This window comes from Ambystoma mexicanum, chromosome 4p (assembly GCF_040938575.1).
Source record: "Ambystoma mexicanum isolate Mex_15411 chromosome 4p, UKY_AmexF1_1, whole genome shotgun sequence".
Lineage (NCBI taxonomy): Eukaryota > Metazoa > Chordata > Amphibia > Caudata > Ambystomatidae > Ambystoma > Ambystoma mexicanum.
Genome location: NC_090927.1, coordinates 826,738,664 through 826,765,118, shown reverse-complemented (window position 1 = coordinate 826,765,118; position 26,455 = coordinate 826,738,664). Strand labels below are relative to the sequence as shown.

General features: G+C 46.6%; 1 protein-coding gene across 4 annotated transcripts in view; it reads right to left on the bottom strand.

Moving 5' to 3' along the window:
- Window positions 1-4,169: 4,169 nt before the first annotated feature.
- The window catches only part of USP45 (ubiquitin specific peptidase 45), a 3,631,241-nt gene continuing 3,608,955 nt past the window's right edge, over window positions 4,170-26,455 (bottom strand). For all 4 annotated transcript variants that reach the window (XM_069606397.1, XM_069606399.1, XM_069606400.1 and 1 more), the window contains one exon: window positions 4,170-4,887. In XM_069606397.1, the coding sequence (XP_069462498.1) occupies window positions 4,757-4,887 (131 nt within the window). In that variant the 3' untranslated portion in view covers window positions 4,170-4,756. The remainder of the gene's footprint in view (window positions 4,888-26,455) is intronic.

Here is a 26,455-nt window from a genome sequence, read left to right as displayed (position 1 = left end):
GGCTGGAATTATTTAACAGAGCGAGATATGGGCCATGATTGTGACCTGGCTATGTGTGGAGTAAAGTTTTATGGTCAACGGAGGCACTTGAGAGAGAAGGATGGAGTGTCCATTACTGGAACGAGTATTCATCCAAAGTAGACTAAGATGGCCACCACGCGCGAGGTGCAGCTGCCCCTTTCCTTATGGGCTGTTACCAGGTCAGCATCCGCGTCTTATTGCGGATGTGGGGCAACCGACCGGTTTACTGGTCTGATGCCCCGTTGTCCGTGTGCATTACACATCACAGAGCAGTGATTATACCTATACCAGCAACTTTCGGCTCATTACTTTAACACCAGGCTACGCACGGTCGGGACTGCACTGACGGCTCAGCTTTGTTTATACAGGTCGCCGTGGTTGCAGGGCGCTGTCTCGTGGGCACTAGAACACATAGAACAGTTCCTGACGGACGTGATAGTCTGGTAAAATGCGTTTTAGGCTACATAGTTGCACGCTGCTGTAGACACAAAGGAATTACATGGAATGATTCCATTATCTATTTGTTTTTAGGTAAAAAAGGAAATTAAGTGATGTGGACATGAATTAGAGGTTAGTGAGATGCACAGAATTAGGAATCAAATGATTAATTGTATTTTCTAATGTGAATGAGGAAATGTAAGGATTGTTATGTAGGACATTGTAACATTGTCATTAGTAACACGACATTGAAACAGACAGTGATTTAGCCTCTGAAGGATACTTTGGTATCAGAAAGGCGGCAGGCACTGAAATTGTGTCAAAGAACAATGACCACAGTGTCCTGCTATAGAGTGGTGGATATATATACATGGGTCACAAAAATCCAATACGTTCCATTGTATTTATATAAAAAAACACTGTGTAAGATAGTGGTGACAGAGAGTTGTATTCTAAATTGAGAAATCCTTTGTGTGTTAGAAATTGATGTACAATGAATGTTATTTTTTTAATCTTGTTTTTTTAACTTAAAGGTGTATTTTGTGCAGTAAAAAACAAAATCAGAATTCCAAAGTTTTTGTGTGAGTGTATTGAGCTGATCATTTCAATTGCTTTGAAATATAGAGTAAGGGGGTTTCCCGGATAGAGTGCACCAGGGTTACAACAACAGGTTATTGCGGGTTTAGTTGTAAGGACAGTATTCCATCAAGGGACAGCACTAGTTTTAGCTGGTAGTGGATAAAAAAACCTACAGATTCTCCTTATCTCTCAAGACACCCCGGCCTGTGTGTGTTATCTTCCAATGGTTATTTGGTGCTGGAGAAGATATTTGCACTTTGTGCTCAATCACATTCCCTGGCCCAGTGTCTTGCTTGGGTGACCGGTACTGCCCCCTGCCATGATCAACAAGCAGGGGACTTTGTCACAGCCATGTTGTTATTAAATGGGAGCTTCTCGTTCTAAGCCTTCACAAATCATCACATTGTTACACAGTACCATTTGGTTTTATTAACTTGTTTTCTAGGAAAAAATGATAGCGTCCAGTATCTGCTCTCTTCATCAGTAAAATGTTAGTAAAATTTTGTTTACCTATTGCTGATACTAAACGGTGGGGGTGAGATAAAACAAATGCATGACGATCCCTCTGTATACATCAGAAACATCAGAAGGATTTGTCAATTGGAGGTACAACAAAAGAAAACAGTACAACACAGAATATTATATTCCTACACTGAACAAATATGTAAAGTAGCAATACAATATCAGGGTCTCCCAAAGTTGGGACTCGCCTCATTTAGAGATTGGGCCCTGTCACATTTGAGGTATCAACAGACAATTTGAGACCAGAAAGTAATGTTCAAGACTCTTTATTATAAGAATTGCAAGCTAAGGGTTTAGGCTTCCTAAGGTGATCAAACAAGGATTAAACACAACAGTACAAAGTAAAGTCCTCCCTAGGAGCACAGACCTCCCCACTTTCTCTTTGGTGCAGGCTCCTTGGCTGGAAACAGATTCACCTTGACACTCTGGGGTTCTAAGTGGCCTGTAATTCTTTCCTGGCAGTAGCTTTAGATGGCTTTACTTTTGCAGATGTCAGGATATTGCACGTTGTGTGTAGACAATGCTGTCAGCATATCACCTGCTGTTTGGGGTAATTTGTGCTGGGCCCAGGTGTCAGACTCAGAGATCCTTTTCAGGATTATGGCGAACCCTCTGGCTCTTAGCCTTTACCCTTTGGCAGGGGGCCAGAGACTCCCATGAGTGTGACTCCTCACCAAGTTAAAAATCTCCCTAGTTTTCAGTGTCGTGGCCTGCTCACTTCTGTCTCATCTCTCTCACTTATTACCTTACTTTTATGCTTCTTGTTTACCCTAATCTTTTCCCCTCCTTGATGGCCCACAGTCTCTAGCCTCCTCCTTCGCTCCTCTTACTTCTTCTTTGGTCTTTTCCTCCTCTTTCTGCTTCACTCCTCCTATCTCAGATGCTGGTTACTCTTGCATCCTCCAAACAACTACTACACTCCTCCACACTATTGCCTCCTCTTCGTCTCCTCGATCACCTTTTCCTCTTCCCCATCACTTTCCTCTTGACTGATAAGCCATTTACTGCCTAACTTTTCTCGACTGCAACTCCTGGTTCCCACACCTCATCGGCCATCCCTCTCCCTTGTACACACCTGCATGAAAGCATGCCGTTTGTTGAAGTGATTAACTACCAACAGCTGACTGGCCTAGAAATCAAGTGTTGTGGATGGAGCTCGCTTTGTTAAACTACAAGCCTGCCAACTGTTTCAATACATAAGGAGGGTCCTGTGTGGTTCTCGCCACAAAACCTTAGTCTGCCCTGGCACTCTTTGCAATTAGATTCTGTGTGCTGTAACATTTTCTTTTTGGTAAGTGAATGGAGCTCCATGCTGCATGGGGCTTGGTGATGCAAATGCAATAGGCTCGCAAGAGACATTGCTTCCAGATTTTTGTTAGTGCAACCATGTCTGGTACCAAGTCAATTTAGCGAAAACATTACAGAGTGGTACATTTCAGAGTGGACAATAATACCGAAAACACAGAAAACATTAACTATATACAGGATAGTGGGGTAAGGGATTAAAATTAGTCAGGAAGGGGTTGGGGTGGCGTTATTAGGTTAGACAATCGGTGGGCTTGGTGGGGGGACCCTGCCAAATAAAAATAAATTGGTATTTTGGCTGCAATTAAATGTACTACTCTGTAATGTCCGTCAGTAAAATCACATATAACCCCATGTCTTTCTTCTTTGCTCTAGAGCACTGCACATGTCTGTGAGCACATATTTGCGGCCCAGCGCAGTCACTCCGGTCCTTCGGGGTTGGAGATTATTCATAATTTGTTTGTACCAATCAGTCAATGAAATGTCTGCAACATTCCTTTGTCTGCATTTCGCACTTCCACTATTAAGGCAGCCTTGGACCCCCATTGAAGCTCCTTATGGTTGGCTTTCATATGTTGTTAGGGGTTCCTTAAACTCAAAATGAAGGGTATACATAATAGGCTAGGATGAAATAGGGAGGCTGGCAGATTCCCCGGTATACTTACTCTGGGGCCTACTTCACAGAGGGGGCGGTAGTTCGCGACCCCCATGGTCTTCTCAGCTCAATTTGTTATCCTACGACATGTGACTTCAACTCAGCCCTCAAAGTTCAAATGTGTGGATCTGCCGGTTGACAAAGTGCACCACGAAACAGGTTTGTTGGAACACCAGGCTATTCCACACTTTGGGGCTACCACCACACCACTTACAACAGTACCAAGGAAAACCTTGAGGATTCCCTCTTTGTGAATGTGAGAATTCCCCATTTCGCTTTGGCCCTGCAGGGGTGAGTGGGTAAAAGGCTTGCGTCATCCAAAGGGTTGCGGGGGGACCATAGCATAGCTACCATCACGCTCCTCCTCCATCTGCCTACCTTGTAAATGAGCAGCAATGATGATCAAACACTTTAGAAATGGCAGGAAGGGGGCATCGTACATATTCTGCCAGCTCTGTCACTGGTATCTCCCATGCCATCGACCTAAATATACGGATTTGGGTGGAGGCGTAATGGGAGATGGCAGCAGTCTATCCCCATCATGCTTAAACTGAAGGACTTTGAACAGAACAAACAAAAAGACAGAGGTAAAAAAGGTAGCACACAGGTGAAAATTGGCACACCAAATAATTGAGGTGAAACATATGAATATAACTGTGTGGCTTTTATTACAAAAAGAAAAGCAATTAAACGCGACAACTTTTCATAGTCTTAGAAAAGTACATAATCTTCAAATACTTCTTTGCATGAATAATTAATCAACACCACTACACACACAGATACACACAATGGTATTCATCCACAAGGGTATATGTATGGAGTGTGTAAACATCAAAAACGGCATACAAAATACATTCTGAACAATGTATAAAACATATTATGTGTGTGTATGTTTTATATATACATATATGTACACACACACTTTCTGATGTTATAGTATATCTGTTGGGAAATTAACTAAAAGAAAATTGCAAGAGAAAACATTATGTTTAAAAGTCCCAGCAACGATAGAGACAGGCAATTTGGGACATAGTGTTTCAGAACATGAGTATAAAATTCCAGCTGCCAGAATGTTCCCATGAGGCACACACCTGAAATTAGAAAACACAATGTCTTGGCAAGGGTTGGAATATAGGAACACATTCATGTGTGCAGGTCACCAAACAATGGCTTTCAATAAAAGTAGGAGAATGCTTTCAGGTCCCAGTCTACATTCCATTAAGCTGTTTGTTTGCACTAAAGCAGTCTTTCGTAGAAAAGCAGATATGCCTGTGAATTCAGAACTCTTGATTCTGGAACCGTCTGCACGTGGGTATCACTGACATACACCCACTGACCAGCCTGTGCCTCCGCGGAGTCCTTTAAACCTATGAGGAAAACATGTCAACGTCACACAGTATTTGTGGCAATTCAGAATTTGTCACACACACACACACACAAAAACCTCTCCTCCCTCTCCACAAATAATATTGTTTTGAACACACCCACTCTTTGTACAGTTGGGTTCTTCTCAAAGGACTGCAGGGGGAACTGGGTCGCAGGTAAATTAGTTTATTTAATGTTGTTCCTCTCTCACAACCTCCTTCCTTACACATGACACACGTGTGCCAAATATGGTTGACAATGGACATTATCAAAAGCAACCTCTGCGCAGTGTCTGGCCACCCTGCATTCTTCACTGCATAGAGCTTTAGAAAGCAATTTGCCAATTGTGAAATCTCACGATTTTCCTGTAGGCCAGTCTCCCTTAGAAGGAAGAAGAGGTTAGTTGGATGTATGTTGGATAGAGAGCCACAGTCCTGCAACTGCTGGTATTGTGGGGAGAAGAGGATTCTGACTGTGTGTAACAGAGAAACACACGTTTTAAATAATCAAGGTGGCCTGTTAAAAATATAGAGCAATAAAAACAACACTTCAACATATTTAAGAGTGACTTAGTAACACTGACCAGCCTGTGCAATGACCAGCCTGTGCTGCTTGATCCTATGTGTCAAATGGGACCTTTGCAGAACCTGACTTGTGGAGTAGGAGCATGAAAGGAGTATGACTCAGCTTGATGATCGTCGCTGTGGGATGGCATATGCAGTGGCGTCGCTAGGGGGAGTCTGGGGGGCCGCCCCCACCCTGTGAAACCCTGTGCCCCGCCTTGTGCCCCCCCTACCTAAGAGGAGCAATGGCCATGTTCTCCCCCTACTTTTGTCTGCACCCCCCCTCCTACTTTTGTCTTTGTCCTCCTAAATTTGATTCCTGGCGACGCCACTGGGCATATATGCCATAAGGGACCTGTGAGAAAACGTGTCAGAGTGCGCCAGAGGCGCTGATACCAATTCGGGAGGGTACTCGTTCCCTAAAAGAAGTGAGTGGGGCAACATATTTCTACAATGGGAGATGGGTGCTGTATTCAATCATGGCCCTGGGGATAAACGGAGGACTCTACTCAAGTTCTAGGATTCAAGAGTTATTTATTGCACAATAAGAAAAGTAAGACGAAGTGGAAAATCATCAAAATAAAACCAAGTCAGGATTTTCTACAGGACTGTGATCCTCAGCCCGACATTTAAGTCACCAACAGTCTTTGGTGTTTAAAGTGCCCTGAACTTCTTTCTTGGTCTCCCCTTGTGCCTTAGGTCATCTAGACATAGGATAACTTCAGGCACTTTTAAGATCTTTTGGACGATCGCTTTGCGCTCTGGAGTTGCCAGGCTTAACATCCTGGCAAGCCGTTGAGAAATCTCCATTGGTATTAGTCTTCCTCCATGATAGGTGTCCCTCTAGCACCCTGGGTCTCAACCTGTTCTATCACTTGTTGCCACTGTTCTTAGCTGCCTCAATCCTCTTTTCACTTCCCCTTTTCCTCCTCTCTGGCCTACACTTCCTTTCTCTCATACTGCTTCTCTCTCTTCCTTTCCACCTCAAAGTTTCATCATACTCTGCTCTGTTTTTCTGTCATGATGTACCCCCATTTAACACCGCACAGAGTTGTCACAGCATGCTGCGGTTTTGAGGACTAGGAGAGCGCAGTGGAGACTGCAGAACTGCAATTACTACAATTCGCAGTGGTCCACGCACACACTCTAGCGTGCTGCACGGAATGTGGTTCACTTGACATGGAAGCCCCAAGCACGTTCCAAGATGTAGCAGAGCGCGAAGAAAAAAGAAGCTGAGAACTCCAGTGCTCAACGATTCTCCATGCTGGTGAGTTTGTGCTGGAGTAACCCATGATTGTGTGTAGTATGTACCTAGTTTACTCTGTACTTGTTACCCTCTCCTTTTTCTCCCTTCCCCGTTCTCCGATTACCCATGTACATTATCTTGGCTCTTGGCTTGGAATGTTTTGGAATGTTTTGAATTGTGTTTGACAGATTTGACGCTTGTATCTTGTCTGCCTGCGCCTGTATGCTGGCCAGTGATTATATGTGTGGAACTGTGTCAATTGCTCTGTGGGATGTGGTTACATTACTGGACGCTCTTGAAATATTGCAGTCCCGACCTTGTGCTGTCAGCTAGACTGTCTGGTGACTACACAGAATTAGATGTGTAGCAGCCTCGTCCTTGTGCCATTAGGTAGACTGCCTTTCGACTGCATGGATGTGGACACGTAGAACCCTCCCCCGAACTGTTGATCCCGTCCACACTTTTTGGTCCACAGACTTTAGTCCCTGTTTTACATGATTGTGGAATGTACACTGGGTTCAACAGGTTACTTTTGTCTACTTCCCTGAGGGCGCTGGACACTGAGCGGAATATCCTCCTTCTCCCAACTTTTTCCATCTCGTCTTCTTTGCTTTCCTCTTATCATTCCACCATTCCCCTTCTTCGCTTCTCCATTTCCTCTTTTGACTTATCCTCTCTTCTGCCTCATTGTTTTCTTCCCATCTCCCCCATTCAGCTCGACTCTCTTTCTCTAATGTTCTCCTTTCCTCCTCATTGCAACAGCTCTTCTCCACCTTTCATCCGCTCTATCTGTTCTTCCCTAAACCTAGTTTCTGCTCCTTTTCACCTATTCCATCTCTGCTCCGCTCCTTTCTCACGTTCATATTTCCTTGCCCACTTCACTTTTGGCTCCTCTTCACCTCTGCTCTTCGCTCTCTCTTTCTGGTGTTCTTTCCTCTCCCACCATGCTGCCCCCTTCACCTCCCTCATCTGTGCACTTTTCTTTCTCTATTCCTTCTTCACCTCCTCTCCTGATACAACATATAGTGTGCTCCCCTTCTCCTCTGCACCTCTTCCACCAACTATCTGTACATTTCCTCTTTGCTACTTCACTCTCCTTTTAATATTCAAGCAGGCTTATTTGCAGGATTCTTAATTGTTTAACAACTCCCGAGTTGATGATATTTGGTGAGTGGGTCTGCTCACGACTCTGCAGTCCACACCTAATTGCACATGGGCTACCATCTTGGATTCCCATTTCTTTCCTTTGCAGTTGCAGAATGCTCTGCCGGCTCTGTAGTTCCCCGCTCTCTGTGGTGGGTACACCAGGGATTTCTCTTGTTGAACATGCTCACACAAGCGCAGGCAAACCAGGTTCCCATAGGCTTGCGTACTACATGACTGCTGTGGAATTCTTCCTTTGAAACTAAAAACAGTCCTCCATATCAGTGCCGCTGGCTCTGCGGACACCCACAGGAACTGGTCCGCATTCCATCCATAAAACTTCAAAACTCTATTACACATGCAGTTTTCTACAGTTCAAACAGCACATTTCTTCTATATTAAATAAGGGCCCTTTCTCTCAGTGAATTCTCCCTGGCACGAGTTTGAAACTCCTTTGTTAAGGTGAACACTAAATCCAGCAGGACATACATAAAAGCCTTCCAAACCAGGGGAAAGGGTTTTCCTGGGCTGCTGATGGGGTCAGCAGTTCTACCTGTTGGATCGGGACCTGTAATCTACACTCACCGCCCTACCTACACAGATTCTTAGAATGACCTGTTGATACAGACTTGTGACTTTTTCCCGTCTTGTTAATTGGGCCTCTTTAGGCCCCCATCTTGTGATCTTTGGGCCAATTGTCCTTCGGGTGGCTAAAACTCCTTCTTTACTACATTCTCAGGCCAGGTCGTCCTGGATAAATTGGGATCATCAGCATTCTTAGAGGGGACTACGCACCTTAGGCTAGTGATGGATTAAACAGCTAGTGGATCCTCCATATACCTCCTCTGGGGCCTGCTTCAAGGACCGGGTGGTGAAACCTGGCACTCAAGGTCACTCCAGACCTATCACCCAGCCTGTGAGTGGGGTATTATGATACTAAAGTAGTATGCTGGTGCTATATCCTTAATGAAGTGAGCTAACCCACTGGTCTTCAAACTGTGGGGCCCAGAGGATAAAAAGGGGGGACAGTCACTTATTTTAATATAAGCAGCTCTAGCTTTTGGGGGGAGCCCAGCAGCTATAGTTGCACGCCATGGGGGTTTTTCACCATAAGGTTTTGGTTAGCACTGGTGTAACACCTTGCTCAGAGTCCAGCTACCATGAGGTTACTTACACATGCTTCTCTCCACAGTGGTCTGGGGAGGGAGTGGAATTAAAGTAGTGGTCAGTCTTTGGCTTGATGGGAAAGGCCAGCCAGCAAGCCAGGGCAAAAAAGAGCAGGACTACACGGGCAATAAATCCCTACAGAGGTGAGCTGGGCACTATTTATTTATTTGGTGTTTAGAAGGCTCCACATGCGTACAAAATACTCCAAAGCACACACAGGGGAATGATGGGGAGAGCAGGGTAACACGAGGGGGCCTGCAAGCAGACAAACGTGGCCTTCTTAAACAAAACGTGTTTTTAGTGCTTTCCTTTACTTCAAGTGATCCAGTTCCAGAACATCTACAAGTAAAGAACGTTCCATAGTTCCGGGCCTGCAACTGACAGTCTTCCTTTGCCACACTTTTTAAATTTGTAAGTATTCACTCTCAGATTGTTGGAAGAACTGGAGTTGAGGAGTCTTTGGGTGTGGTATTTAGTGAGTCGACTGATCAAGTATTTGGGATTGCTGTTCCTACTGTTGCACAATACTTTAAAGTTCCTGCAAACTATGACTGCAAGCCAGTGAAACTTGCGGAAGGTGCTTGTTATGTGATTATTTTCCTCAGGCCCAAGGTGGGTGAGTTCTGAAAATGTCGATAAACTGAAGATTTAATTTTTGGTAGTGCCAGAAATAATGTTAAAATAGCCTAATTTGGAGATCACCAGGGCCTCGATGATATAGATAATGAAGTTTATATACAGGGCAGCAATGGTCTTGCAAAACAGATTTAAGAGGAAGTACCATTCGCTAAGTTTAAAAGATGTATATTGTGAGAAGTTGAGGTTCTGGCCGAAGATTACACCTACTTGCATTTACCTTCCTTGACTGTGGTCGTGTGGTTCCCATGCCGTGAGGCCAGATGTCTATTAAGGCAGGTAGTTGGCTGCGGATCAGGAATCTGGTTCAGCTATTGCTGTTGCAGAGTCAAGCTGGTCAAACTCCTCTACCAAGTTCAGGGGGTAGTTTCACCCCCGTGGCGTCAACTAATCCAGTGCAAATCAATCTACCTGGAAACGTGCCACTGGCCTCGCCTGAACGTTTTGCTGGAGATCCCAAAAGATTTGCAGTATTTATGAATCAATGCCGATTGCATTTCCTCTGCAGACCTGGGGCCTTCCCGAATGACCAAACCAAGGTAGCCTTTGTACTTTCTTATCTCAGCGGCAGCGCAGCTGATTGGTCAATCCCATTGGTTACTCAAGACGACCCGATCCTTCAGAACTTTCAAGCCTTCCAGACAAGTATGGAAATATTTTTTGCGAGGCATTCTCAGGGACAGGCCCTGGACAACAAACTCCTATCTCTACGACAGGGTAATCTGGACCTCTAACTTACATTGCGACCTTCAATAGGTTAGTTGTGGAAACAAGATGGCCCGAGGATAAGAGAATTACGCTATTCCATCGAGGTCTACGTGGAGAACTTAAAGATGTCTTGGCCCAGGTCGTAAATCCACCCCAGGACTGCTCGGACTATATTGACCTAGTGGTCCAACTGGATCAGAGGCTTCAAAACAGAAAAGCAGATCGGTCCAGGTTTGAAACCCAGGTTTTTGCCAAAGCCCAGGTTCACCCCAAGGGTGTCGATGCTACTGAACCTATGCAGATTTGAGTAGTCAAGGGACCTTTGACCCAAAGGGAGCGTGAAAGAAGACGGCAAATGCAATTGTGCCTCTACTGTGGAACTTCATGACACTTCTTACGAGACTGCCCTATAAAACCGCCCAAAAAGGCGGTAGGAGCCACGGATAAATATCTTGTAGAATCTGAGCCGTGAAACGACCACGCCCGACAAGCGTAGAGGTCCGCTTGCCGAGCTTAAAAACCAACTCTTTGACCTCGCACTTCACCATGCCAATGGTCCTCGTAAATCCAAAGCAGCCTGAACGGTTGCATGCAATTAAGGCATACATCGATAGTGGGGCTATGGGAAACTACGTGGATCGTGAATTGGCTTCTAGGATGAACCTCCCTCTTTGCCCTAAAACCAATAAAGATGTCATCACCACTGTGGATGGAACCGAAATCGCCTCTGGGCCGGTAACTCACTCCACCACGGAAGTGACATTGCTGGGTCAAGACGGGCATCGGGAGGCAATGGTGTTTGACGTAATCAAGGCTCCGCAATTTCAAGTAATTCTAGGAATCCCTTGGTTGGAAACACACAATCCTCAAATTGATTGGCGAGCAAAGAGGATAACCTTTCCAGAGTGTGTACAAACCTGCTATCCACGAAATACAAGCATTGGCCTAGCTACCGTAACTCCTGTCAGTTTGCAAATACCGCCAGAGTACCAAGAGTTTCAAGACGTCTTCCAAAAGGAACAGGCCAATACTCTACCGCCCCACAGGTCATACGATTGCCAGATAGATCTACTACCCGGTGCAACACCCCCTTGCAGCAGGATCTATGCCCTTACCGAGCCCGAGAATCTTCATTTACGACAATATCTGGACCAGTACTTAGCCAATGGTTTTATTCGCCCGTCTAAGTCTCCTGCATCCTCGGCTTTATTCTTCGTACCAAAAAAAGAAGGCGATCTCAGAACTTGTATAGACTACCGCGCACTGAACCAGATAACTGTCAAAAACAGATACCCTTTGCCTTTGATCCCTGAACTCCTTGACCAAGTGAAAGATGCCTGCGTATACACCAAGCTAGATCTCCGGGGGGCTTACCATCTAGTGCGAATCAAAGAAGGCGATGAATGGAAAACTGCCTTCCGCACTAAATATGGGTTGTTTGAGTACCAAGTTATGCCTTTTGGACTGTGCAATGCACCGGCTGCCTTCCAATATTTCATGAACGATGTCCTCAGGGAACTCATCGATGTTTGTGTTATCGTATACATCGATGACATTCTTGTATACTCCTCTTCAGAATCTGATCATCGAAACCATGTCAGGGCAGTCCTCGAGAAATTGCGCCAACACAAAAATTGCTAAACTTGAAAAATGTGTTTTCCATGTCACGGAAGTCGAATTTCTAGGTTTTATCCTGACACCTAAAGGAGTACACATGGACTCACGAAAAGTGGATGCTATCCTCAAATGGCCATCACCCAGCTCTGTAAAAGGTGTTCAAAGCATGCTTGGCTTTGCCAATTTTTATCGCAGGTTCATTCCGGAGTTTTCACGGGTGGTTCAACCCATCACTGCACTCTTAAAATAAACGTTTTGAATGGTCTAAAGAAGCTGAGCAAGCCTTTCAAGAACTAAAAGCTAAATTTACTTCACCGTATTGAAACACCCGCGCCCGGATCTCCCTTATATCGTCGAAACCGATGCATCCAGTCTAGCTATGGGAGCTGTCCTTTCTCAAAGGGACCCAGAGACTAACCAACTGCACCCCGTTGCGTTCTGGTCCAGAAAATTCTCGGCTCCCGAGATTAACTACGCCATCACGGACAAAGAACTGTTAGCGATTAAATCTGCTTTTAAGGCCTGGCGACATTATCTCCTTGGCGCAAGACATACCATCACGGTGATCACCGACCATCGGAATTTACAGTACTTGAAGACCGCCAAGGCTCAGTCATCTCGACAGCTCCGATGGGCTCTGTTTTTTGCTGAATTTGATTTCATAATCACCTACCGTCCTGGCTGTAAGAATGGCAAAGCGGATGCTCTATCCCGAATTGGAATGGGGGACACAGTCACTAACTAAGAGCCTGTGCCGATAATTCCCGAACAGAGGATCTTAGGTATGACTTCTTCACAATCGCTAGAAAATATCCAAAGTAGAGTTAAACAACTCCTGGACCCAACAGACTTGCAGGACTGGGTTCAAAAGGGATCTGATTTTACTATAGATAACGATTTACCTTATTTCCGAGAACGATTATTTCTTCCACACATGGATTTACAAAAGCTGGTTGTTTCTTGTTATCACGATACACTAATAGAGGGACACCCCGGCATTGCCAAAACTGAGGAAAAGGTGAAAAGACAATTCTGGTAGCCTTCTTGGCAAAAAGATGTAAAATCATTTGTGATGTCCTGTGGTGTATGTGCTCAAAATAAAGGCCAAAAGAAAAGACCAGCCGGTCTTCTTCAACCGTTAGACATTCCACCATCGCCCTGGCACACCCTGTCATTGGATTTTATTACGGACTTACCCCCCTGTTCAGGATATAACACTATTCTTGTTATTGTGGATTTATTCTCCAAGATGGCACACTTCATTCCATTAAAAGGTTTACCTTCAGCTTTGGTTCTAGCTAAAGAATTCCTTGAAAATGTTGTCCGGTTACACGGATTTCCGTCTGTGCTGATTTCAGATCGAGGAAGCCAATTTATTTCCCACTTTTGGCATAGATGTTGTCAATTGGCACAAATCGATGTAAGACTATCAACCAGTCATCACCCCCAGACCGATGGTCAAACAGAAAGAACGAACCAGACTCTCGAACAATATCTATGTTGTATGCTGCAAAAATCTGAAAGTAACTGGAAAGACATTCTTTGGATAGCTGAATATGCAAATAATAATTCTGTGCACTCTGGAACTGGGCAAAGTACTTTTTACACTTTATATGGGCTTCACCCTTGAACCTCTGACCTGGATCCACCTCATGATCTCGGAACACCCGCAGTGGACCAGCTGCATACCACAATTACCAAAGCCTTCAAAGAAGCAACTGAACATTTACAACAAGCCAAGAAAAGATACAAGAAAAGTGCTGATCGGCATCAAAGTGAGGCACCTCAGTACCAGATTGGGGACCAAGTCTGGCTGGCTACCAGACACTTATCACTCAAAGGACCTCGAACTTTTAATCCCAAATACCTGGGACCATATTCCATTACGGCCATAATCAATCCTGTGGCCGTGAAACTGGATTTACCAGCTCATATGCGAATATATCCTGTTTTTCATGTGTCACTTTTGAAACCTGTGTAACCTGGAACCAGACTAATCAAGCCTCCAGAACCCATTCAAGTGGAGGGAGAACCTGAGTTCGAGGTGAAGGTCATTTTAGATTCTAAAATGATAAGATCAAGGCTTTTCTATCTAATCGATTGGAAGGGTTACAGGCCTCAAGAGAGGTCATGGGAACCCCATGACCATGTACATGCTCCTCGGTTAATTAAAAAATTTCACCGGACCTTCCCAGACAAACCAAAACCCCCGGGGAAAACAACCTTGGGAGGGGCCTTGGGGGGGGAGTGCTGTCATGATGCCTGCTCCCGAGGAGCCAGGTCAGGCCCAGCGTCCCCGGAAGCAGACTTCATACTCACCAAGCAGGACCCAGCAAACCCCTAAAGGGGCTCTTTGGACCTTGTCCTGGCGCCTTTGGCGCCAGGCTCATAAACGGCATCTGTCCTGGCACCATAGGCGCCAGGCTCATCATGGCAGAACATATGGTAATGCTTGGGTGAACTCACCTGAGGCAGACCATGCTGCATACTCACCCGAGGCAGACCATGCTGTCTGAAGCTCCAAGCCAACTAAGGCTGGGGAGGAACTATTTTCTTTCAGGAACTCTTTTCTTACTCGGGTGGGGCCAGTGGAAGAACACTCACCTGAAGCTCTTCCAAGGCTATTTAAATCACGCCCGGATGGCCACACGTGCTTCGCGTTATTCTGCATCTGCAGCAGGACGCTCACCGAGTCGGCTCCTGCATCCTGGCTCCTGCCATGCCCGCCAGCACCTGGAACACCTGCAAGGAGAGAAAGGCAAGCATTAGGACATTACCTACCTTCATCCAGCATCCGGATTCTTCACTCCGTCGATCCTGCAAAAGAAAGTCAAGGGTTAGAAACGCATCTCATCGCTCGCTGCAGCACCGCTTCCACTTACCTTCACGTGGCGCTGTCTAGCTCTTCAGCGGTCATAGGCGACATCGGCCGCATCCCAGCACCTACGGAAAAGAAAGACAATAGTTAGAAGCGCTCCGCTTCCACTTACCTTCACGTGGCGCCGGCAACCTTTTCAGCGCCCATAGGCGACATCGGTCGCATTCAAGACCTACGGAGAAAAAGGACAAAACAAGGTGAGCAACGAACTAATTGCAAAAGGACAGATTACTCACCTTAAGTCTTACCTGAATTTTGTTGGGACCTCAGTTCCCTTTTCGGGTCGGAGCGGCTTTTCTGGCTTTTCCGTACCCCGGCCCCTATGGGGAAATAAGACACACTCATTAAGGTGTCGGAGCAAACCACTACGGCACACCTTCATTAAAAGTACTCACCTGAGCTTACCTCGGCGAATCCATTCCTCCACACGGATTCCTCACCTAGTCCCTGAAAATTAAACAAAGGCCAAGGGACAAATAAGACTTGATCTTTTGAACTATATACTTACGGCAGCATTTTGGTAAAGGCAAGCAGACATCGAACCCTCGCCAAATCCGAGATCCAGTGAAGTAACTGGAAATCTACGCGCCCCTGCGTCAGAAGCAGGATGGAGAGCTCGTCCATACAGAAATTAAGGTGAGAGTCTGCGGAAGGCACAGCTAGGGTTCGAGGAGGGTGAGAAGGGGAAAAAGGGGGGAATCTCACACACAATCTAGCAGACAGTTAACTCCCTTTTCCCATCTACAGAAGGATTATTCTACGGGCCAGACAGACAAGGTTTGGGGGTCCAGTCCAGTCCATCTTCCAAGCACTACGCTTTACCGTGGAAGAAGTTGTAGCAGTCCAGAACGGGTCGGCCTCCTCCGTGGGAATCAGGTGAGCGTTACAGCAGGGTTCCAAGGTTGCTGTTACTTGGGTGGGATTGGACAGCTTTTTATAAACAGTGCACTTGTCTTTTTCCACTGAATGCTATTGCTCTAGTTGCCGGAGTGTTGGGGGATTTTTATCTTGTCTGAAGGGTTCTGGGGTTTGGTTCACTTTCCATTTTCCTTCGCTCTCATTTCATGAGTGCCAACTATTTGTTCATGCTCTTGAACAGTGACTTTGGTAGCTTGGTGATCAAGGGAGCCAAAGAAACCAGTGCCTTTGGTGATCACTTTCCAGTATTTCAACAGCAAAGCTTCAGAATCTGCATTGACAACTGGACTTTTTGTCTGAAAGAGAGGAAGTTGTCAAAATACACAGGTGATCATTTCTTTTCTAGTCTCAAAGTGGTGTGTCTTAAGGCTGGTGGTCTTTGTTTGCATGATTTGAACCTTTATGTCTCCCTGGAAGTCGTGATCTATGACGCCCGCTAGGACATTCAGACCAAACCTCCAGGCAAGGCCAGATTTTGGAGCCAATTGTATATAACACCAAGGAGGGGGTATCAAGATTAAGCCTGTGTGAATCATTCCTCATCCCTGGAGGGATAGTAGCTTCTGTGCTGCTACAGATATCAAAGCCTATGGATTCTTTCAGGTGATAGAGGGATCTGAGGCTATATGACTAAGCTTCGGAAATTTTAGTGTCCCTCAATTTGCCTCAATTGAGTCACATCCCACTCCTGACACCATTTGTAAGGAAGGCATGATATCAAACAGTAAAACAGACACAAGTGACCACAGTTCAAGGGTGTTTATTCTACTTTAACAAGGGTGTGATAAACGCCTATCTAATCCTAAATCTACAGATGGGAGCAAGCTACGAACATCAAATAATAATATTTCAGTCCTAGTGGAGTCTCATCAAAATAAAAGTGCCTGTACTAAAAAAAAACGATTGCCAATCCTTACCTCTAAATACAAATAGTGTGGGGTAGTGTTCATGAAAAAGAAAGAAGTGTTCACAAAATGATATGTCAGGATGTTCAGGCCGTTGGCCTCCCTTGGCCACATTTTCAGCATGGGACAAGGCGGTTCACTCGAATGAAGCACAAACTCTGGCTTCTTCGGCATGAGGATACAGTTCCATTACCAGCATCAGGGCCTTCTGTGCCCAAGTCTCTTAAGTGCTCAAAGTCTCTTGATTCAGAGGGCCTGATGAGCCAAAACAAACGAAAAGTTCCCTTCTTCTTACAAGTACTCAAGTCAGGTGATTCACTCTACATCCTGGATCCCCTTCTTCTGGGCTCAGATCCCCTTCTTCAATGTTCAGACAATATTCTTTCTCGGGTGACTCACGGTTCACCCCAGAACCCCCTCAGCTGGGCTCAGATCCTTCCTCCTACACGATTAGTCGCCCTCAGCAGAGCTCGGAACAATTGCAGTTCGTATTAGCTTTCAAAGACTTTTGAATGTGCACAGGATTTAGCTTGATCTGTTGCAGGACCACTTTGATTTCACAATTTACATTTGCCACCTCTCAGTTGGATACCTAACAGAGACCTTCAAATGAGCACCCACATGGTGCCGGACCACTCTGTATATGGTATCTATCTTGGCTTCAAAAATTCAGTCACTCCTTTGGTGTTCAATTATATTTGCATCGCTCATCATATACCCTTCACACACTGTTCTCTTCAGATTCCTCTAAATAATGTTGCCATTTGCAACCTTGGTTCTAACACAGACCGGTCTGCTATCAGTCTCTCTGACTCATCGACTGTGCTGACTTTACTGGTGATGCTTTGTTGTAGGAGCCAAAGACAGTACCCCGGCAGCAACCACTCCTCCCTGCCTTGGCTATCTACGCAGGAGAGCCCCAGGTACCTTCGACACACAATGCACCTTTCTTCAGCTTTAAATCCAGGTCTTATGTTTCTTATTCTCGGAGGCTCGTGAAAGTAGCATTTTTTCTCCAAAGCAGTCAAGGGCACTACCCTCCTTGCAACCCTCTCTGGTCTTGCTGTTTTCCTCCTCGTATCAAACTGCAATCTTGGAACTGCTTCTCCCTCGTGTGTTTTGCCTTGCTCAGAGTGTGCTTTCATGCTCCGCCTTTTATCCGTGTGGGGAAGTGTGATGGAAGTCAGCTGTCTGTAATGATCAGTAATTGCCTGACTCTGCCTGACCATTGTAGCGGGACATGTCAGGTATACAGCTTGGGTGTTAGTCTGTGAGAAAGTGTTTGTGTCGGAAAAGGGGGGGATTGAGTCCCTACGTATCCTACCAGGTAAAGGTGTTACAGGAAAGGAATACCGTGTCTCACATTCTGGTGTACCACTTCCACTCCCTGAAGACTCCCCATCCAGGTAATCCTCCCGCACTGGTCCACCCCCAGGAACTGGTTGCAAAAGATATGGCCGTGTCCTGGCCACCTGGATGACAGGTCACCAGGGACTAGCCAGCAGAGGCGTTGCAAGGGGGGGCTGAGGGGGTTATAGCCCCGGGTCTTTTGGTTGTTGCCCTGTGTAGAAGCTCAGGGGTTACAACCAAAAAGGCTAGCTAGCTCCCAGTCCCGACAGTCCCAAAATTAGCTTTGCCCCGGATCTTTTCCAGACCTAGCAACACCCCTGCTAGCGGGTGAGACACCTTCAGGTTTCTCACAGAAGCCATCTCACCAGAGGATGGTGGGAGATCAGTGGGTCTTTGATAGGACATTATCAAAGTGAGTGAGTGTGTTTGTGTGTGTGTGTGTGTGTGTGTGAGAGACGATGGATGTGTTTGTTGAGGTCCTTGTTGCTCATGGTGTTTAGTAAGTCTTGGCTGGGTCCTTATCCTCAACATCAATCCAAGTGTTTAACTTGTCCATCGTCAGGAATTTGTCTGATGGGTTGGTGGGTTGGTGGTCACTGTCAGGAATGTATTCCATTCTTTCTTTTTTTGTAAACTTTATTAAAGCATTTGACATTACACAACACAGATCATTAGGATGTCACTTACAGCGTCATTACAGATGAGAGGACATTGGTATACAGAGACTAGTATTACACAGTTCAGCAGTGGAAACATGCATGCACATAGTGGGCTGTTCAGCTCAATCCCCAAAGCTCTGGGGCTCCGGTGGCACACAGACAATTTAAGTCAATGACATTGTTGGTGACCTGTCTGTGTTTGTCGTAGATCGCAAAAGGTAAAGTCTAAGGGGGTTCCAAATGTCTCTCAGCTTTGATTCTGGCAACAGCATGTTTGCCCACTACTCCTCATTCGCCCATGACACATCCTTTAACAAATGACCCTTATTGGGAGCACAAGTACCAGTCCAACGCAAAAGAATGCAATGCTTGGTCAGGAGAAGACAGAGCCTCACCAATTTGCTGACAGTATTAGACGGCGAATCCGGGATATGAAATAGACAGAGCAATGGGGTTTGGGGGACATCAGTATCAGTCATGTCAGACAATGTCGCGCAAACATCACCCGAAAAGGTCGCAAGGCGCGGACAGCCCCACAGCATGTGGTATTATCCAGCATGATCAAGTTTACAGAGCAGGCAAGCCCCAGCACCTTCATTTGAAAACATGCATATTCTATCTGGAGTGTAATGGTACCGGTGTAACACTTTAAGCTGTATTAATTGAAAGCGGGAATTGAATGATACTTTCTGGGTCTGTGCACACATATCAGTCCAGAGGTCATCAGTTATATCTTGTTGAAGATCCCTCGTCCATTTAGTACGTGTGCTATGGTGTGCTACCCCTGAGCATATTTGAATTAAGCGGTTTAGGGATGAGACTCGGCTCAGACTGTCGCTCGCTGTCAATGCAAACCCCATTAATGTGGAGATCTCGGGCTTAGCCAGGAAGCAGCTCCACAGTTTTTTGCATGCTCTACGCACGCCAGCATATTGCAACCATTGGTAGGACCTGCTCCGTGCCGGCACCAAGATGTCGGAGGATTAAATTAAGTTGTCTTCCTGATAGAATGACCCCAGAGTATGTAATCCCTGTCGTGGCCATATCGCCCGCACAACAGGGTAGGAATGGGGCAAGGACGGGACACAGTTCCATAAAGGAAAATCCTCATGAAATGGGGCACCTGCATCAATTACCCTCCAAATTTTGATTAGAATGAATGAGCACAGATTCCTGTCCCCGACTGAATGCCTCTCCAGCAGCACATGAGGGGGAGGTGAGCCATCACTAAACCATAAAGCCGCATACTGCGCCTGTGCTGCCATACAGTATAACTCAAAGTCAGGAGCAGCAAATCTGCCCCTATCGAATGATGGCATTAACGTGCCCCACTTCAGCTGCACCGCCCCAGAGTGCCACATGAACTTGCTGATCTCACTCTCCAGCTCCTGGAAAAAGGGTCACCCGGGCCACAGAGGTATGTTAAGAAAAAGATATAGTAATTTAGGAAGAACTGTCATCTTGAGTAGCGCGACCTTACCCGCTATTGTGATGGGAGGTGGGCGCAGCTCGCAAGTTTAGCTCGCATTTGGGTCATGTACATGTTGCAGTTGTGATCATGTCTGGTTATGATCACGCCCAAGTAGCGTTTCATCGTCGGAGCCCATTGGAATCCCTGTAGGTCCGTGGGAGGAGGAGTACTGTCTGTTAATGGAAAAAGTTTTGATTTTGCTACAGTTTACCCGAAGACCCGACACCTCTCCAAATGTTAGGATATCGTGCATAATGGGCTTTAAGTGTTCCTGTGGATTCTGTATACACATTAATATATCATCTGCGTAGAGAGAAATGATTTGCGATTCAGTTTTCAATCAGACTCTGCTGTGTGTGTGTTTGAGTCAAGTCCGCCAGGGGCTTAACTATAATGGCGCATATTTGGGGCGATAGGGAGCAGCCCTGTCGGGTGCCTCCCCTTGTCCGAAATGGTGGTGAGAGAAGCCCATTCGTGGGGACCCTGGCCACTCGGCCTGCGTAGAGGAGGAGCAAGGCTTTGAGAAACCCCAAGCCAAACCCACATCTCGACAGTACAGTGTACAGAAACCCCCAGGAGACTGAGTCGAATGCCTTTTGAATATCCAATGCAGCTGCCACCGCATGAGCTTTGGGGTCAATCTGGGCCAGTATACCGAAAAGGCACCACCAAAGATTAAGCGCCGTGGACCTGCCGGGGATGAATCCCGACTGATCAGGATGGACAAAATACGGCATGACTGGCATCAACCGCGTGGCCAGTATCTTCGCATATATTTTAACATCAGTATTAAGGACTGAGGGCGATATGAGCCACACAGATCAGCGTGTTTGCCCTGCTTCAGTAGGACCGTAATGATTGCCTCTCACATTGTGCCTGGAAGTAACTGGGACTCGAGACTCGTGCCAAATCTGAAGGAGATATGGGGCGAGAGTCTCCTTGTAATGTTTATAAAATTCAGCGGTTAAACCATCCGTGCCCAGAGCTTTCCCAGACGAGAGCTGTTCAACTGCCTGAATAATGTCGACTATGGAAATCGGAAGGTCCAAAAGGGCCCCGGTCTCCTGCGATATTTGACTAAGTGGTAAGGCATCAAGGAACTCCTCGATTTCTCCCCGCATAAATGTGTCTTTATTGGTGTAGAGGTCTTGGAAGAACTCTGGGAAAACCCTGTTGACAGCTGCAGGCGAGTGGAATAGGTTGTCTGACCTATCTCGTACGTGTGGAATACAGTCACTACCCTCATCCTGTCGTGCCATACGTGCAGGTAATCTATCTGGCCTATCCCCCTCCCCGTATTTCCGAGCAGCCGCTGGGTTATTGAAAAATTTCACTTTGCGTTCCTGAAGGCATCTACAGCCTCCTTGATCTGTGCAAGCATGGTCTTAGGGTGGTCACCCATCAGTCCCCGCTCAAATTCCCACAATGCGGCCTCACTTTGTGTTATATCATGTTGGATTGCCTTGAGATAAAACTCTGTGGACATTGCCATTCTCCGAACATAAACCTTGAAGGCTTCCCTAAGTGTATTAGCCAAGGACACCAAGCCTGCATTTCTTCTCGAAAAATAAATGGACGTGATCATCTACAGTGGACTTAAATCCAACATCTTGCAGGTTTAGCAGTTTAAAGTGCCAGTTACTTCGAGGTTTGGAAAAAGTAGGTCAACTCAAGGAGATACTGATCGGATAGTGGTCCGAGTAGGTGCGGGGGAGCATGGAGGCATCGACGACTCCACCAAGTAATGTATGAGAGATAACCCACATCTCGATACGAGAGAGGGAGTCGTGAACATAGGAGTAGAAAGTGTATGCACTGTCAGAGGGGTGCAGCGAGCGCCAGGCGTCAATGAGTTCCAGAGCTTTCATACCCTCCTTAATAGTAGAGGTGGCTCAGGAAAGAGCTCTGTGAGTGTTTGTGGATCTATCCAGCCCCAAATCCAGAATGGTATTGAAATCGCCCCCCCATAGAATAGGTACCAGTGGATATCGAGCAAGTTCCTGTAACATATCTATGTAAAATTCGTGATCATCCACATTGGGGCCATAAACATTCATCAACAGCATCTTCCCGCCTGCAAGGTTCCCGTACACTAGTACGTATCTGCCCAATGGGTCTGCATGCGTGTGACTGTTTTGAAATGGGACAGATCGATGTATCAATATCATAACCCCCCTAGATTGTGAAGAGTAAGATGTATAACATTGGTTCTTCCCCCAGTTCCTGGTGAACCCCTCACAAATTGGCGAGAGAGCATGTGTCTCCTGCAAGTATAGAATTTGAACCTTGAGTCTCTCGACGTACAGGTGTATTTTCCGTCATTTAATTGGGTTACCCAAGCCCCAGACATTCCAACTCAGGTAGGTTATTTCTCCCATTTGACTGGAAGAGGATGCACGTTTCCTGTTCGCGTAGTATCCAAACCTGGTCTTCTCCGGACCGTCCATTCGCCCCTCCCATCCATCTGTACATTGTGTGTAAGCGTCATTTGTGCCAAGTGCAATTTTATAACTCTTAACAACAACCTCAACTGTCTCCCACAACCCCCCTCCCTCATCTCCCTAGGAATTTAAAATGCATTCCCTCAAGCCGCACGGACCCACTGGGTCGACTTAGGACTTAAGTACGGACAGAAGGATAATTGTTCACATGCTATTCATAAAATTAACCCCAGTCGGGGTAACCAACATATTGCCAGTCGAACACAAACACATAAGCATATACTTTCACTACTTGCAGGGACACCACCCAGAGAAGAAAAGGTATGTAACTTTGCCATAAGGGGCAAACCATATGGTGTGTAGACCAAAAGGAGAGCTGGACACTCCCCCCAGGATCAGTCTGGGTGCAAACCCAAGTGTTCAGTGAGTCGGTAAGGTCTCATATCCAGGAATTTCATAGCCTCTTAAGGCAGCGTGACAAAGTAGGCCTTGTTGTTCCACTCGACGCATAGTTTCGCTGGGTACAACATTGCATATTTCAGGTTGCTGTCAAGGAGTCGCTTTTTGACTGCCATGAAGGATTTCCTTTCCTGCTGGACGTCATCATGCACTGGGTTCCCGAGGGCTCTGTCGGGAGCACCGCAACATCCATGTCTGTGGATGATTCACCGGCTATCGATGACTTAGGGGTGGATTTAGTGTATTGGTTAATGGAGCGTTGATTCTTGGCACCGCCCTTGGTCTTGTTGTATAGGTCAGGAATGGTAGGGCTGTAACCTCTGAGCTGGGAGCTCCCCTCCAGGTGGCGAGCAATCCAGGTCAGTTGTTGTCCACTTGTGTCGCTCAGTTGTTGTCCACCTGTGTTACGGGTTCTATCTGGAGGGTCCCCCACCACCCAGCGGCGGTAATGTGAAAGGGTTGTAGGAGCTCGAGTCCGGCCACCATTAGCGGGGTGAGTCATTGCACCACCAACAGGGAAGCAGTTGCCCAGGTCCCAGAACAGTAGTAGGGCTATGGGGTCGTCATGGAGCATACAGTAGGAGAGCAGGGACAGTACAAAGGGCCTGAATACTCCGCAGGGAGCACTGAGGTTCTCCCAGAGCGCAAGGCAACTCAGTGCACACATAGCTAGTCCAGTGTTTTGAGGAAGCGAAGAGACCCCCCCCCCACGATGTACCACGGTCAAAGGGTTCGCGCAGCTCAGATGGGCTAGGCCTGGAGCCAGGGGAGACACCGCACTCCCAAGCTCCAACAGTATGGCAGTGTCACCCAGTGACTGCCCCCAGGTGTCTGGGGAGTATATCGCAAGTATAGTGTATAGATCCTGCCCTGCTAGGATAGTCCCAGAAGTTCACGTATGCATTAGGGCAGCGCAATGAGCCTCCTCCAGGTGAGGGCTGTCCCTGTCAGGGGTCTGCAGCTTCCAAGCAGGGGCTGAGGGATGTCTTGGGAGCCCCATGCAGTGCCTGAAGTGGTGAAAGGGCCCAGGATTGTTCCACAAGGTGAGCGATATCAGGAGGTGGAAGATGCCCAGACTACGAGGAGGAGCAGGGAGCCAAGGAATTGCTCCCCAGTTGGTAAGCAGCCAGCGTCCCTCACATCACGTTATGGCTCACGCACCTTCACTGGACTCTGCAGGCGGCACAACCGGGTCACATATGGCAGCGGGGGGCGGTCATCCCACCAGAGTGTTGAAATCCCAGTGTCCCTCAGTCAAGGCAGTAGGGAAGCCGTGATGGCCACGAGTGCGGGCCACTGCAGCTGCAGCAGGCAATGCAATCTGGTCCCCTGGTCCTACAGCTGTGGACACGTAGGCACCAGTGGGGAGTTCTCCAGGGTTCAGTGTGGTCCACAGTGCCCCTCAAATGAGGGGGTGAGAAAAAGAAGGTCCACGGTGTCCTGAGGAATCAGGGCTCGCCACACACACACGGAGTACACAGCCCGATCCTCGCATCCAGCCGGTGTGTAGACTCCATGTAGTATGCGTCGGCCGCAGTCACATCAAGGCGCCAGGTGATCTTCTCAAAGTGCAATGGTGCGTTGCAGCGGGCGGTGGCCCTGGGGCGTGGGGGGTGGGAGACAAAAATCTGTGGTGTCTCAGTGTATCAGGGCACTCTGCACGCGTTATGCTGCAAGTGCCGGGTGACTCCACTGTCAGCTGAGGCGCAGCAACCCGGCAGCATGGCACATCCCGCAACCACATCGGAGTGCCTAGCATCTGTTCCAGGCACCCCGGGTACCTATCGAGAGCAGGAAAGGACTCGGGTGTCGGTAAAGGTATCAGAAACAGAACGTATATGTTAGGTTGTAACAGGATAAATGTCAGCAGGTGAAGATCCATCCCAAACGACCCTGGACTCGGGAGCTCTAGGTTAGAGTTGCCATTTTGGCTCCTGTGCAACAGGACTCCCAATGTACTCCATTCTTGAAGGAAGCCGTGATCTCGGCTGAGGAATCAGTAAATAATGATCAGCATACTGGTGTTGGAGTTAAGGAGGTCTTTCAGCTCTGTCTATTTAAAGGGCTTAAAGAGACCACACTCAATGAGATGGTATTTCATGCAATCTGGGAAGATTGAGGCTAGACCTCCAACCATCTTCTGGGAACTGTTTTGACTAGGAATTTCGCCTCGGTGGACTTAATAAAGTCCACAAGTGATAAAGAATTGGATGACTACCAATTGGCTGTGCCTTAACGCTGGGAAAACAGAACTCAAAATGTATGGTTCCAAAAAAATCAAATCTCCAAAGAAAATCGAGCTAAGCTAGTAAGCAGTCATTCTGCCACGGCTGGATTACTACAACGCGTTACTGGGGAGTGCCAGTGTAGCAGATGTTTTAAGACTGCAGAAAATTCAGAATACCTCGGTGCAAATAATTTATGGCCTGAAAAGGCACAAACCTACTTCCTCTGCCAGAAAGGAATTACATTGGCTTCCAATATCGGCCAGGATCTCCTTTAAAATGTTGACCTTGTGCCATAAATGTATATATGGGACAGCCCCGTCCTATTTAAGGGACAAAATGAATATATATCAACCAACAAAAAATCTTCGCTCCACCTCCTCCTGGCTTTTACAGGAGGTAAGGACTAAGAGAGCTCGTGGAAATGGACGTTCCTTCCCAGTGCTTGCATCTAAGGCCTGGAATAATCTACCGCTGGGTCTCAGAGAACAAAGCAACCTTCTGACCTTCCGAAAATTGCTGAAAACGATGCTCTTCAATTAAACTTCGGCTCAACTTCACTGAACCTCTTTTCTGCTTGTGAAGGAGCGCTTGGATGCCCGAGGGCTTTGGCGCTATTGTAAGTGTTGTAACATAACATAACATAACTAGGTAGGCAAATGGCTGCTTAGGTATTGTTGTGAGCAAGAAGAAGGAATCGGACAACTCAGTGACTTTTTCAAAGGGTTTTATTTAAATTAAAAGAAAACTCCTAACTTGCCCTATCGCTATGAGGGAAGTTGCCTACCTAACAAAAGTAAAACTAACGGTGCACATCAAGTCCGGACCCTAATTACCTAACTGGCCCTGACACATTAGAAAAATACCTAACTAAAGAAATGGGAGGCTCGTATAATAGCTTCAGTACGGACTTCTGCCAGGTCCATTTGTAGTCAACTTGTTATCAGTCATACAGTTCTTGCAGATTGTCTTCACAACCCCAGTATTCAATCCTTTTGTAAAATTAACAATTGTCGTTAGTCTGGGTTTCCCTCTCCCTTTGATAAGGAAACAGTTTCTGATTATTGTTAGGACAGTTTTTCTGAAGTCCGACTAAGGGCTTAGAAAAACCATTCAACTGAGGCAGTACAAGACTCCACTCTTAGTATAAGGCTATACCACCTGAGTTCAGGGTAGCGTAGACA